Source organism: Phalaenopsis equestris, unplaced genomic scaffold (assembly GCF_001263595.1).
Source record: "Phalaenopsis equestris unplaced genomic scaffold, ASM126359v1 Scaffold221112, whole genome shotgun sequence".
Classification (NCBI taxonomy): domain Eukaryota; kingdom Viridiplantae; phylum Streptophyta; class Magnoliopsida; order Asparagales; family Orchidaceae; genus Phalaenopsis; species Phalaenopsis equestris.
In genome coordinates this window covers 82473-97574 of record NW_018239352.1, presented here as the reverse complement: position 1 = coordinate 97574, position 15102 = coordinate 82473, and the positions used below count along the sequence as shown (strand labels likewise).

The following is a 15102-nucleotide window of genomic DNA, read 5'->3' as shown; positions in this document are numbered from 1 at the left end:
ATATATATTTTTATTTTTTTTTTCTTAACCTCAGTTAATTAAACAACTAATTTTCCAAACTTTAGTAAAGCATACATTCCATTAAACTCGAACATATGCTAGGCACAATCTTGACCTAATCTAGCTCAATTGGCTTAATTAGGCCCGCATTAAATCAAATTGATCTAGTGGGATCCACCTACATTCTAGCTCCTCGTATATAACACATAGTAGTGTTAGAAACCTATCATGAGCCAACCTAAGCTTATAGGTTAGGATTAAGGTAGTTTAAATTCATAAGCTTTATAATACTAGTGAAACTTAATACATACAAAATTCAGTTATTGGATAACCTCACCAACGATATCATGACCTTTTTAGACATCTAAAGTAAACCTAAAAATAACCAAATGAAAAATAAGGACATTTAACCCTAAATATTTTTGCACTTCATCCCTTGTTTGTTACTAATTAGGACTCATCTATTTAGCATATGTTGATGTCAGATGCTGGCAACACGACTCAAGGACCAATAATTACCATATTTGATCAAAAGAACCTAAGAATGTGACACTTCACAAAGTTGGATTATTCGATTACTGGTTTCTAAGCATCATATTAAAGAACATGCATGTCCTCTTAATCAATATCATCAATTGTCAACCCTGTTCTCCTAGCTTATCCCTTGGTTTGAGTGATGGCCACAACTAGGAGATGATGCCCATTTTGATATGCGCAAAACAACTACGAGCCAACATATTTATAATGCCACAATCGTTGGATTTTGAGCTACTATGCATCAATTTGAAAGCATATTACCCACAAGCTTTACACAATATTACTTATTTAGTTGCTAAATACCTATATATTGTATATTACTTCTAATTCATGTTGTTTTATGTTAGGGTAAATTTAAATTTTGGCTTGATGAATATTCTAAACCATTATAAATTGGGAAAATAAGAGGATTGAGAGGTTATAGTTACCTTTCTGGCTAGCTTGATGGAATTTTTTCTCTTGATAATGCAAGCATGTTTATACCCCCAAAACACTTAAGTTATTATTCTATTATACTTATGTTTTAAGTTCATATTACTCATTGTTAGTCAATTTCAAAAGATTTTAAGCTTTTAATTAGCATAATAAGTCAATTTAATTCCTTTGTTTTCTACTTTTTAATAAATTATCGAGATATTTGTAGGACCATTCTAGTCATTCTTAGTCCTGTTCCTTTTCATTTTTCACATCATTTGGTTCTTTTATTAAGGAATATTTTTATTAGCTAAAAAAGCTTGATGGAATACTCCTCTGTCCTTGATGAGACTTGTTACCACCTTCTACTTTTGCACTTATTATTGAAAATGTCAATTCTTTCCTATCAAAATGTGTTGCTCCCATTCTAATTTAGTTCTAGAAGCTACTTAGAAAAATAGATGTTTTATTTTGGTTGGTTCTATGATCAACTACACCTGTGGTTATTGTTGTTGTCCTTGAATTGCTAGCACCATGATATTAAAATAATAATCCTTAGGCGATATCATTCCAACTAAAGTTAGGCAACTAGTTTCCATTGGCATGAGCTCCCATGTTGTGATTTTTAAGGAAAGCATCTCATATAAGGGCCATATAGTCACCATTTGGCCATAGAGTATGAGTCTCATAATCCAATTTTATCAGAAGTTTTGAAATAAATCTCTCAAATTGAATTAAAGATTGCATCATTTATTGCTTTAAGGGCCTCAAGGCAACATCACCTCCTTCGATGAACTACACTACTACTTTTTTGATGAATTTGTCATTTATGGGAGGCTTTTGATATATGAATTTCCACATCTCTTTAAAAATCTAATAGAGAAAATAGAAGTCTCTAAGGCATCATACTATACCAAAGCTTATTTGGAGGTTATTTTGAGCCATACATTATGAAGATAGCTTCCACCTTGTCCCTCCACAACTTGCTCTTCAAGCACTTTAATATATTTTTCTCTCCAAGCATTTTCACACAGAAGAATTGAGCAATCATTAAGAAATGGACATAATAAGTATTCAAAATATGTGGATGTGGACCAAGAATTTTCCAAAAAAAAATAAATATTATTAAAAAATAGATAAAACTAAACCTTTTTTATTCACCACAAAGTGATAATTATATTATAATGCTTAATTATCTCTTAATTTAAAATAAAATATAAACATCTCTTAATTTAAAATAAAAAACCTTCAAAATTATTCTTGTATAAACTCATGATTCACGGCCCACAGCAATAACAAAAAATAACCGCTGTATTCACCGGAAATGCCCCCATAGCGAAGAATCCAAAAGCCCAGTGAAGAATCCGACTTCAAAAATAAATGATCCTCCCTCCCTCTCAAATCATGGAGGACCTCTCTATCTACTTCATCTGAAGGAGGGACAACTCCTCTGCTGGAAACTCCATGACGTTGCCCTAAGTGCCCCACTTTTCCTCTCCTCTTCAACAAATGACCCCATCCCCATCTCGGAAACCCCCTTCCGGTGGCAAAGACGACGACGAAACCGCCTCTACATCGCTCTCCGGCCGTGCGGCGATGAGGATAATTGTACCCTTACAAGGCATTGCACATGGCCGCAGCGGCCTAGTGCTCGGCTCGGTCATCCCATGTGCTTTGTTCTACCTCTTTCAGCTCTATTTTCGGCGTAAAAAATCCTCTTCTTCCCCGTCTCCGTCCCCGTCTCCCTCCTCCGGCGACCTTTATGCGCTCCCTGGAATCTCAAGAACTCCGTCTCGCAGTCTTATTTCGCCTCGCACTAGCTCAGTACATGCCCCGTTATCTTCTCGCGCTGCGGTTGTCAACAAGTCGGGTGCTTGTCGCCTTGCCGCCGGCCTTCGGCGGTGTCTTGACGATCCCTATCATCCGACCTCAAATCCTGATGGTGTCATTCAACTTGGCTTGGTTGAAAACCAGGTAGTGTATTTGGCTAGCATTTTTATTCCCTTAGTCTTATAGGATTTTGGGGTTTAGTGGGCGTTCAGGGTTTACTCTTTGTTTAGGGCAGCTGTCTGTGGACCTTGCACGGGACTGGCTGGAGAGGAATGTAAAGGCATTTTTGCTAGAAGAAGCAAGGAGTGATCTGGGCTTAGGCGGTATGGAAACTTCATTGCAGTATGATGGTTTGTTGGATTTGAAGATTGTAAGTGGGCTGTTAACTCTAGTTTTTGCGTTGCCTTGGATTGTTTTATTTGATAAATGCCTTTGTTGCTTGTGTTTTCTTAAACCTAGTAATGGGTATGCTCACTGTACACTTGTGGTGGATTTGATGTGTTTTTTTTATCGACTTGTGGACCAGCACGGTGAAAAAGCCTTTATTCATTCAGTGGTCATGTATGATTTGAATCAGGATCATTAAATAAAATGAATTTATTTTTCCTTGAGTGAAGGTTGCTTTTTAATATCCGAGATTCCCTATGGAGTAATTTCTATATGTATTAGTGCTTTTCATTGTTAAATTGAACGATGGAAACAGAAGGATAAAAGTGCATTTTAAAATGTGGAAGAAAGATTTATTTTGCAGAATGAATGGTTGTTTGGCATCATATATAAATGATATAATTTAATTGTAGCTACAATAGTCCTAATCTATGTATGTATTGGAGAAGTGCATTAATTTTTTTTCTTCCATTTATGAGGGGAGTAGTGTTTTTTTAGCTTCCTAATTAAAAATCAGGTGTAAAACTGTTTAAATTTTATTTCTTCTGTGAAACATGTTTAACATCCGCATGCAATCCTTTCATTTTAGCTAAGGCCTTTCATCATTAATTGCTCTCAATCTAGCAATTATGCCCCCTATATTTTTTTTTTTGAGAAATTTACATACATTCCACACAATTCTTATGTTTTGATATATTTAACATCTAAAGTTTGATATTTACATTTGTAACACTTTTGTATTAAAAATTTATGCACGAAAATGTGTATTTCACTTTTAAAAAGTTAGTAATAGTGATATTTTTGATTTGATGCTCCGTTATGTGTTTGATATGTAAATATATAAGTATTGGGTCATATTTGTGCAAGTCCCTCATTTTCATAACTTTGTTTTATTGTTTTATATGAACTAAAGGAGTGTGTTGTTCAAAGTTGATTAATATGCAATGCTTCTATAATGATTGTTATTTATTTATTTTTCATCATTACTTCAGTATCTGTGCTAATTATTTTCTTAAACAAGCCAATAACGTCAGTACTAATTATTTTTTAAACAAGCCAATAACCTAAGCTCACATTTAACTATGTTTTTTAATTATTTTAGACACGCATGAGCTTTTACTTGATGGATTTAAGAAATGGAATCTTGTTTTTCTCTTCATATGTGCAAGCAAGGGCACCTAATATCTCGTATGCCCATGGCAATATTTGTGGAAAAAATTTAGGGACTATCGACATGTAGAATAAATCTTTTGAGGTTGGCATAATAGTCTTTTTGCAATCATATATCATTTGATGTAGCCTTGGGTGGGGGAGTTTCGAGACTTTTATTTGATGTGGTGACGGGCTAAGGATGTGTGGGATACTCTTGAGTGGTTATAATATTTTTATTTGAAATAATGGTTGAAAGGATGGGGTCTCTCAAGTGTTAGATCATGGCCAACTCTATAGCTTTCCCGGGTATTCTAATTTGGGGTTTCTTATGGTGGAGGATCCAAGGCATGGAATCATATAAGAATGTTGGGATATTATCTTTAAATGTGATATAGAGCATTTGATAAAATTTCAAATGGTTTAGAGGCTAAAGGATGGAGAAAAATCAAGACTAGGTCAGTGAGATATAGTTTGGATGGGACGAGCTTGAGGGTTTAAGTTGCTGAAAATGCTATGAAATATTAGGGAGTGTGTGGAGATGAAATTTAGAGTATGTGCTAGAGATTAAAGGTATTTTAGGGGTGGATGGAGGACCAAAATTAGGTCAATAGAACCCTAGTTGTCATTGATGGCTTAAGAGATGTTTGGGACTTTTGTATGGCTATAGATTATGTGAGATGCTTTAAATGATGCTAGAAAGATGGTAGAATACACTATGAAAGATTGATTGAGATTTTAGGAAATATAATAAAGTTATTTAGATCTTCAACCAAGAAGGACATTAGGGGCTGTTTGACAATTTTGGGATTAATTCAAGTGAATTTAGTAATTTTTTTAAAATCTAAATTTAGTAAATTTTGGGGTGGTTGAATTCAGAAATCTGAAAGATACTTGATAAATTCAGCTAATTCTAATGAAAATGTTTGATAACTTCTTTAAGAATTTAAGTTTGTCATTTCAATTGAATTTGATTTATATATTTTTAATTATATAAATGATTAATTAACAAATTTTTAAGTTGATTAAATATTAAGTAGAATATTTTAGATAATTATTTATTAATTATTATAATTCAATTATAATTTGTATAATATAATGTTTTTCAATCTAGCAACAATAAGAACAACAAGCTTTTATCCCACTAAGTGGGGTCAGCTACATGAATCCTTTTTCTCCATTATGTCCTCTTGAGTGTCAAATTTTCATTTAATTCTAATAGTTTAAGATCATTTTTTATACATTATACCAAAATCTTTTTAGGTATTCCTTTGCCTTTCTTAACATAAGTCAAATTTAGAACATCTACTCTCCTAACCGTATCATCAGATAGTCAATGTTTAATATGATCAAACCATCTATTACGACTCTCTCCAACCTTGTATGCCACTGGAGCACAGATAGATTCATTTCACATTTTGTCTCAAGTGTCAAACCACTCATCCATCTGAGCATTTAACTTTGCTTCATGCTTCTTTTTTAAAGGCCAATATTCTGCGCCATAAAGCATGGCAGGTCTCACCACCATTTTATAAAATTTTCATTGAAGCATAAGCAGTACTTTTCTATCACACAATAGATCCGATGCATTCTTCTACTTCAACCAAACAATTTGAATTCTATTAATAACTCCCCATTTATATCGCCATCACTTTGAACAATATACCCGAGATATCTAAAATATTAACACCTTGTAATGATTTGATCACCCATAATTACAATTTTGCCACTAGAGCTACTAATACTAAAATTATATTCTATGTATTCAGTTTTAGATCTATTAACATGAAGGCTTTTAGACTCCAATGTAGACCTCTATAATTCAAGTTTTCCTGAAATCTTTCTTTAGTCTCATCCACAAGAAGGATATCATCAACATAAAGCATAGTCTAAGGTACATTCTCCTACAAATGTCCAGAGCATCCATAACTAAAACAATAAGATATGGGCTTAAAGTCGAATCCTAATGTAATCCAACTAAAATAGAAAAATACTTGGTCAATCCTCCTTATCCAACGTAAGTAACAATTTTAGTATACATATCTTTAATGACTTGAAATTTATTGATTTTAATATATTTATAAAACATTAATTAAAAATTTGAAATATAAGAAATTCATATTAAATTATTAACAGTGTTAATTAATTTAGTTAATAATGTTTTTCTACGTTAATTTTAATGTATTTCTAAATCATTATTTTTTGAATTATAAATTAATTTGGAATAATTTTTTTGTTTAATTAAATTAGATTATAAATAATTTTTTTAATTAAAGTCATATTTCTATAATTAATATTTATTTTAATTTACAGAAATAAGCTAATATCCCATGCTTTCTTGCTCCCGATCCCGAACCAAGGCACACTTCCTCAACCCCAATGTCGGCCCTCTCTATGTCAAACACAATTGTAACTCTTCTCGGGGCAACCCTTGGCTTTGTCTTCATCCCTAATGCCTACCTCTATGTCAAACACAATTGTCACTCTTCTCGGAGCACACTGCCTTTATACTTAGCTTGATATTCTACATCAGCTCTCTAGACCAATTAGAACTTTGCTCTCTAGAGTTAATGTTCAGGTAATCTTTAGTAAGACTTGTTGAGTTCTTTCTAGTGACCCATGATATTCTTCAATTGATAATTTGTCCTTCCATCTAGTTAAAAATTAGTGATTATTTGCCTTCTACTTGGTACCTTCTCTGTAACAATGGAGTCCACGTCTAAGAAGTAGGTTGGTGAGAGTACCTATAATTGGCAAGATGAATCTCTTTTGAAAGAGTTATTTTAAATGGGGCATATGCCCCAATTTTCATTTTTTATATTTTAATTATGTGTCTCTTGGAGGCAATGCATAGAAGAATTATTGAGATATATTTTCTTAAAATGTTTTGAATTGCTTTTAGCTATTTTTTTTCTCATATTAATTTGAAGAGTTTGAAAATACCTAACTAATGTAAAGACAATAATAGACAATAAGTTTGGGGATGATAGCTACATCAATGGATCTTTGGATCAATAGCACAATCATCTCCCTCATAATAGGGGACCTTATCACCGTTAATTAATGCTTATTATTTTTTTTATTGGAATTTGATTTTGTAATAGGAATTTGATTATTAATAGCAATTATAGGGGTCTTTTTTATGAGCTTGACATTAAATGTTTAATAGTTCGATTATTATGTTTGAAAATATAGGTCTTTTTGTTATAATGGATAATACTCGTAATATACGGCCAGGGTTGACTTAAAAGGATATGTGCTATGTTTTTAAGCAGGATATCACACCAAATTCTAACATCATAGGTACCCATCTCAAGGGGAACTAATTACTTGTTAGAGATAGGCAGGATGGTTCACATAGAAGGGCTCGAGGCTTCGTTGAGTTTTGAGAGTAGCTCTTGCCGATGCATGGGTTTGTATAACATTCACATCACCCCCATAATTAATGACAAGTTTCCACTTTTTTACACTATACAATACATGCATGAAAATATATTCTACCTATAATTCTTTTGTCTCACTCTAACAAATTGTTGAGCACCTACGTATCCTTAACAAGTGCTTAACATAGTGTATTGGGGGTTGGAAAAGATATGGAACATTAGGCGAGAATATGTGTTGTTCAAATATGGAGAAGATAATAGAGAGTCAAGGTGTTCTAGGGGATGGAGGGGGGATGATTGGATCAAGTTCTAGAGAACCCCAATTATGGCGAACAAATTTTGAGATTTTTCAGAATTTTAATTTTGTAGGTTGTGGGAAAATGTTTTCGGATGATGTTGGTAAGATTGAAGAATATGCTAGGGCCTTCCATCATCCACCAACATCTAAACCCTAGAGATTTCACTATCTAATTTTTACGAAAATGTTAAAATTTTTTTCATTTATTTTAAATAATATTTAAACTATCACACCGGTTCTATAACTCAAAATTCAAGGAATAATTAAAAATTTAAAAAAAAAGATAAAAGAAAGAAAAAAAGAGAGGTAAAGATCCAATCTAAAGAAGCAAATAAGTGGAGTTGAACTTACTTCAGTTCCACTCCATAATTATCTCTGTATATGGGGTGATCAGTTCTATAGATTCCTAATCAAACCTAAATCTAATTTAAACAAATGGAAAGTAACTCTAGGTTATTTCATATTAAAATTATAAACTTATAATTCAATGCATAAAATTTTTTTTAATAAAATTTTGAGTTCAAAACTTAATTTTTATTTTAATTTTTTGAATTCCTAATAAGGCTCTTTACTAACTTCTACTTGTGAATGATACCTTTGGTCTTGATCCCATGTTAAGCACTTGATGTTGTTCTTGTAGTGAGTCCTTTTCAATTAGCTTGATGATCTGCCTCATCATGATACCTTTTGGGATGGTTCTGGCAAGCTCAGCTGAAATTTAAACAGAACTAACCTGACCAGTTGTTTATCTATCTCTAAAGATTACAGCCAGAGGCTGCCTTGGGAACTTTACTGTTGAAAGAGCCTTAGCATGTCTGACCATTGTCACTTTCAAAACATTGTAATTTGCTGACTAGTTCTATTTTCTACAAGTGGAATTATGTAAATTTAGGATTATGGACACCAAATTGGATTCTATTGTAAGGATCCCTAGGTTCTTTGTTAAGTTGTCTGAACTGTAACCTAAAAGACAACATAAATTATAAGGGATTTTTTGAACTATATTAGATAAGATTATGTTTACATATGTTTTGTAGAGCAATATAATACTAGTGACATTTCTATTTTTTTGCTCATCTTTTCATGTCTTTCTCATTTACAGCCTATATCATAGCTTATTGCTGTTAATTTTAAATTTTGTTCAAAATTTTATCATAATATTTGCAGGTTGGAACTGTGTTCCCACTTGTTCTCATGCACATAAAACATGTCATTGGCATTGCTTCATGTTTGGATTGGTTATTTTGCCTGACCTCATAGTGCTAGCAAGGATAGTCTTACTTCTTTTTAAAATAATCAAAATTCTTTCATATATTGGGTTCTGAGAATTGTTTTGCACATAACCTTGCATTCTGTATTCTTTTTAGTATCCTTTTCGTTTTTGTTGACAGGCTGTAGCTGGTTTCATGCGACAAGTTCTGCAAGGGTCTGTTTCATTTAGTCCATCACAGATGATATTAACATCTGGTGCCGCCTCTGCAATGGAGACCCTCTGTTTCTGTTTGGCAGACCCAGGAAATGCAATTCTTGTTCCTTCCCCATACGACCCTGTGTAATATTTCTAATTTATGTTTCATTTTTTCTCTCCTTTTATCCATTGTTTTTGGCTTACTTACCCTGCTTAGGACTTATCTATTTCAAATTGTAACTTGGAACACCAATACATAATTATTAAAAAACTGCAGCTGGACTTGGTACTTGAATGAGGGTTGATGTGGGATGAAATAAGCCAGTTGTGTACCTGTATCCCATGCAAGTAGATTTTGTGGTAGATTAAGGAAGCGAAAATGATCGTTAAGAAAAATAAAATCAATATAATTAATATATGAAATAGCTGTAAAAAAGCTAGATTGTTTTGCAAAGACAGTAAGATTGACATTATATATATATATATATATATATATACACACACACACATACATGATGGTTGAGTTGAAGGCCTGAGGAGGTACGCTTGATGATTTTTATGTTGGCATTGTTAAATAATAGAAGAAAAGTGATATTTAAAATTGCAAATCAAAGATTAGAAAAATTTAAAGTTTTTTTTATCGAGCTAGATCATTTAGAATGGAGGCACTAGTTTCTTAATTAAAGTTAAATTCAAGGAAAAATGAAATTGCTTATTCTAAAATTCATGAAATTTTTTTTTCTAAATAGGATATACAAAAGCATGAAGTTATTATATAACAACATGATCTAAACTAGTTAAGTAGTTGCAGTTTTAAAGAAGATATACGAAAGTAATATTTTAGGTTCAGATGACATCAATTAATATTTTAATAAGTTATTGGAGATATTAGAATAGTTTGATTAGTAATTTTTTTATTAAATTTAATAGATTAAGAGCTTGCAAATAATTAAACATCGTATTCTTTAAAACTTAACACTTTAGAACAATAATAAGTTCCAATTTGTAATGATTTTATAGCTTATTGTGTCATTTGATAACATTTTCAGAGAGGGTAATGGAACATTGGGTTAATGAAATGTGTTACTATTAACTGATTATTTTGATTTTATGCCATGGGATCTATTATGGAGGCAATTCTTTTGTCAAGGCAGTTAATGAAAACATAGCGAGCAACGAGTGCATCTTGGTTGATTTTATTGATTATTAAATAATAAAATATGAATGGTCATCAATAAAATCCATTTTATGGTGATTAAGGATAATATATTTGTCATAGGCATGTTAAAATTTTGAAAAATAAATTTATGGAGTGGTGACTAGCATTAGAAGCAGTTTTGGGATACCAAAATGTTGCAAATCATGATAAAATTACTTTTAAGGCCAATACGAAGTTCATATTTATTTTGTATTTGTTATTATAAATGTGATAGAATTAGGAATGGAAGGAAAGGGATAGATAAAAGTTCGTATCTGTAGAATTTTTGCCAAAAAATGTGCAAAATATTTCTTAACTCTGCATGTAGCAGTATTTAATGGAGTGAATGGGGGAGGATTTATAAAGCTGACCTCTAACAACTTGTGATGACGTTAACAATGATGATGATGAACGCCATTGCTTCTGGTGTCTCTATTCATGACAAAGCAGTTCAGTCTAGAATCAATCCATTCTGTCTCTTCCCAAAACCCTACAATGTGAGTAGTGGAATATAAAATTATGTATTTGGCATGCACAGTGAGGGTGGCAAAGGGACTAACAAAGAATTTGCATATAAGCATGCCGGAGATAAAAGTGAACATTTGTAAAAATTGCAAAATCAAGTTAGCTAGGCGTGTTACACCTAATACAATGAATGGAGGAGGATTTATAAAGCTGACCCAACAAGTTGGATCAGGTTAACATTGATGGTCATGAATGCCATCGCTTTTCGTGTTTGTATTTGTGACAAGCAGTTTTTGGAAGTAGATGAAACTCTCTTATTTCAAACCCATAAGCAATTCAGCCTCTATTCTTCCAAAACCCTGAAATGAGAGCAGTCAAATATAAAATTATGTATCTGGACATGCACGGTGAGGGGTAGCAAATGGAATAGCGAGGATATAATTATGAGTTAGAATTTGGAATGGAAGGGAGAGATAAATCTTGGCATTTGTAGAAATTTTACAAGAAGTTTTACAAAATAAAGTTAACTTTACATGTAGCACCCCCAGCGAGTTATTATCAGGCTAACAATGATGATGATAATGAACATCATTGCTTTTTGTGTCTGGCCACATGAAAAGTGGCAGTAGTTCTCATATTTGTGAAATCTCTGGTACCATAATTATCAATCTAACTACTTAGAATTAAGATAAAACTCTCCATCCATTTTCTTCCGAAATCCTTGCCATGAGAAAAGTTCTTATTTTTGTGAAATCTCTGGTGCAGTGTGAATGTTCGATCAAACTTTATTATTTTCTATTTAAATGAGTTGTACCCCTGCATAAAAAGTGCACTGTTTTTTGAGTCTTTTGTTATAAGTTTCTTATTCTGATATTGTATCTTCCATTCAGTTTTGATTACCTTGAACATCTATATCTACAGATATGACAGGAATCTTAAATGGAGAACTGGTGTGGATTTGATCCCGGTTCCTTGTCGCAGCACTGATAACTTCAACATAAGCATTGCTGCTCTTGAAAGAGCTTATAATCAAGCAAAGAAACGTGGGATTAAGGTCCGTGCTATCCTCATCACAAATCCTTTAAATCCTGCAGGAAATATATTAAGAAGGGATGTACTCTACAACTTGCTACAATTCACTACTGACAAAGATATCCATTTGATTTCTGATGAACTGTTTGTTGGATCAGTCCATGGAGACAAAACTCTCATAAGTGTTGCAGAGATTCTAGATACAGTAGATTTTGACAAGTCCAGGGTTCATATACTATATAGGCTTTCTGAAGATCTCTCCCTTCCAGGTTTTCATGTAGGAGTCATTTACTCCTTAAATGAAAATGTCTTGGCTGCTGCTGCAAAGTTTGCAAGATATTCTTCCATCTCCCTGCTTGATCAACGTGTGCTTGTATGGATGCTATCAGATGTGCCGTTCATTTCAAAACTCCTTTGGCTAATTGGGACGAGAGTTAAGAATATGCATCATTTGTTTGTCCTAGGCCTGAAAGGTCTGTCTATTAACTGCGCTAATGGTACTGGGGGATTGAATTGTTGGGTGGATATGAGCAAATTCCTTAGGTCATACAGTGAGAAAGGGGAGCTTGAAATGTGGGAGAAGCTGCTGGATATAGCTAAGATTAATGTAACACCTGGATCATCCTGCCACTGCATTGAACCTGGATGGTTTTACTTTTGTTTTAAATCATTGTCTGAAACTGATGTTGATGTGGTTATTGAAAGGATTAGGAGAGTTATTGGAGGGCATAAAGGTCATCATTGATCGGATACTTGGTTGTCTCTGCATTCTGCCTGCAAACCCAATATTTGTTCATAACTTTGAATCTGTAAAACAGTTTGCGAGATTGTGAAGGCAGTTTAACTAAAATAATCAACATATTGAGCTTTGGTTGCTGTTAACTTATGAGCATTAGCTAAAGTATCTACTGATGGTTTTTGTGCCATATATGTGAAACTTATTGATGGATATGCACCGCACATGTCAGCAAGCATTTCTGAGTCAGAATAAATAATTTCTGAAACCATTTGTTCAGAACTTCGATGCAAGATGATGATTAAACCGCTCTCTTTCTTTTGGTACAACGGGGGATTGTGCAAGGCCATTCTTACTGACGGATTAGGCATGCTTTATTTGAATAAATTTATGCTTGGGCTAAGGCAATGGGACGTAAGGGATTCATAAAGGTTTGCTAGTATTGTAGAAGCAGCAATGTTTTCGATACGTATAGTCTCGAACTGTAATTTTATTTGCGATGATGAAGCAGCTTTCTTCCTGTTGGAGAGTGTTTTTTTCTTATTATTTCTCTAATCTAAGAGTGGTGCTAACTGTGCTGTGACAACTGTAACTAAAATGAGTTATAGTAGTGGGACGGTAAAGCTGTAGTTTGAACACCGCAGTAGTCTTTTATCAACAATTTTGATCTGTAAACTTTTCCAGTTTTTGTTTTTATTACAAAGTTCTTGTATATTTACATATTGACACCTACAAATTGATATTCATGTTTACAACAATTTGGTATTAAAAACCTAAGCATGAAAATATGTATTTGTTTTTTGTTAAAAATTAATGATAGTGGTATCTGATGCTGAATTTCAAAATGATAATGTAATGGTTGATTGAGCACAGAGAAAATCACAGCTTTAATCTGAATTGGTTGTAAGTTAGGAGCTCCTTATTGTAAGACTTCTTAAGGACTTCTTTTTTTTCGATGCTAATAGGTGGATCAATGAGTTAAATACAAACTCTTTTTGTTTCTGATCTACTTTTTTAGACATCTTCGAGTTGCTTGAGATCTTGAACTCTATAAACACTTTCCAATTGTTATAGAGCTATAACAGAAGAATGATTGTTGACGAAGTGAAAAATAGAACGAGAAAATTCATACCAGAAAACAGTAACACAGTGGAACACAGATTTACATGGTTCGGTAAATTGCCTATGTCTACGGTGTTGCAGGGATTTTGCTACTTGAGGAATTTACACCAGTTGATTGTCTCGACTTACAAGAGGGATCTCTCACTTCGTTGCTCTCTCTTCTTCTCTTCTTCTCTCTCTGTCTTCTTCTCTCTCTGCATCGAGATACACCGAAAAAGATAAACTTACAAGAGAAATAAACTCATTTTCTCTTCTGTCACAAGCTAGCGAGAAGAAGCCAAAGGAGAACAATCTTCTTTTTCTTCTTCTTTCTTCTTCCCACAGCTGCAAGAAACTACTGCTTGCACTTTTCCTCTGTCCCGAGGAAGCCCAAAGAAGAACACAAAAATGGCCATGTTATGAACTGAAGAAGAGCCGCTGCGATGCCTTTTATCACGAAGAGGAGGTAGAAATGACTAGGGAGTGGCGGAAGGCCCGAATGGTAGGCGAGACGTTCGCGACGATTCACAAACGACAGATCGCGAGAACAGTTCGTGACTTCCTGCGATCAGGAACAGGGAGCGGTTTGCGGGTTCGGGCTCCATCTAACAAATCTCCCACTTGTAGACTGATACACAGGTTGCAACATCTCCTTCCTCAAACTGATATCCTCTATTAGCAGTGTCGCCTTCTTCAAACATAAATCCTCCACCTCAACAACTCAAAACTCACGTCTTCACACCAGAAGACCAACTGAAGTTGTGCACAACTTTAGTTTCTCAAGAGTAACACCCTCAATCAACATATCAGCAGGGTCAACATAACTTTGCACCTCCAAACTGTTTCCTAGGTTACTCTTATCTCTGCTTACATCTCCCACTGTATGGACAATATCCTGCCTCCGCTAAAAGCATTTTTCAACAATTCTAGCCTTGTAAATTTTACTGCCATCAAGCTCAAACTTCACCCGGTACACCCACTTTTTGTGTAATGCATTCTTTCCTGGTGGAAGTTCTGCCAGCTCCCACTTGCTCGAACTTTCATCTTGCAAGATTTCTTCATAGCTCTTTGGTTCTCCACCATCTGTCTGTGGAACAATAAGAGTGGGTGCCTCGACCCACTCTCCTCTTCACTTCCATCACTGCCCTGCACTGTGGCCTCTGG

At 33.9% G+C, this 15102-nt stretch overlaps 1 protein-coding gene across 1 annotated transcript; it reads left to right on the top strand.

Annotated features, from left to right (window-relative positions):
• The first annotated feature begins 2263 nt into the window (after positions 1-2263).
• On the top strand, positions 2264-13561 carry LOC110037562 (probable aminotransferase ACS12). Its single transcript, XM_020742236.1, has 4 exons — positions 2264-2925; positions 3017-3151; positions 9390-9550; positions 11991-13561. Exons 1-4 carry the CDS (start codon positions 2461-2463, stop codon positions 12844-12846), a joined length of 1617 nt encoding a protein of 538 aa, XP_020597895.1. The 5' UTR covers positions 2264-2460; the 3' UTR covers positions 12847-13561.
• The last annotated feature ends 1541 nt before the right edge of the window (positions 13562-15102 follow it).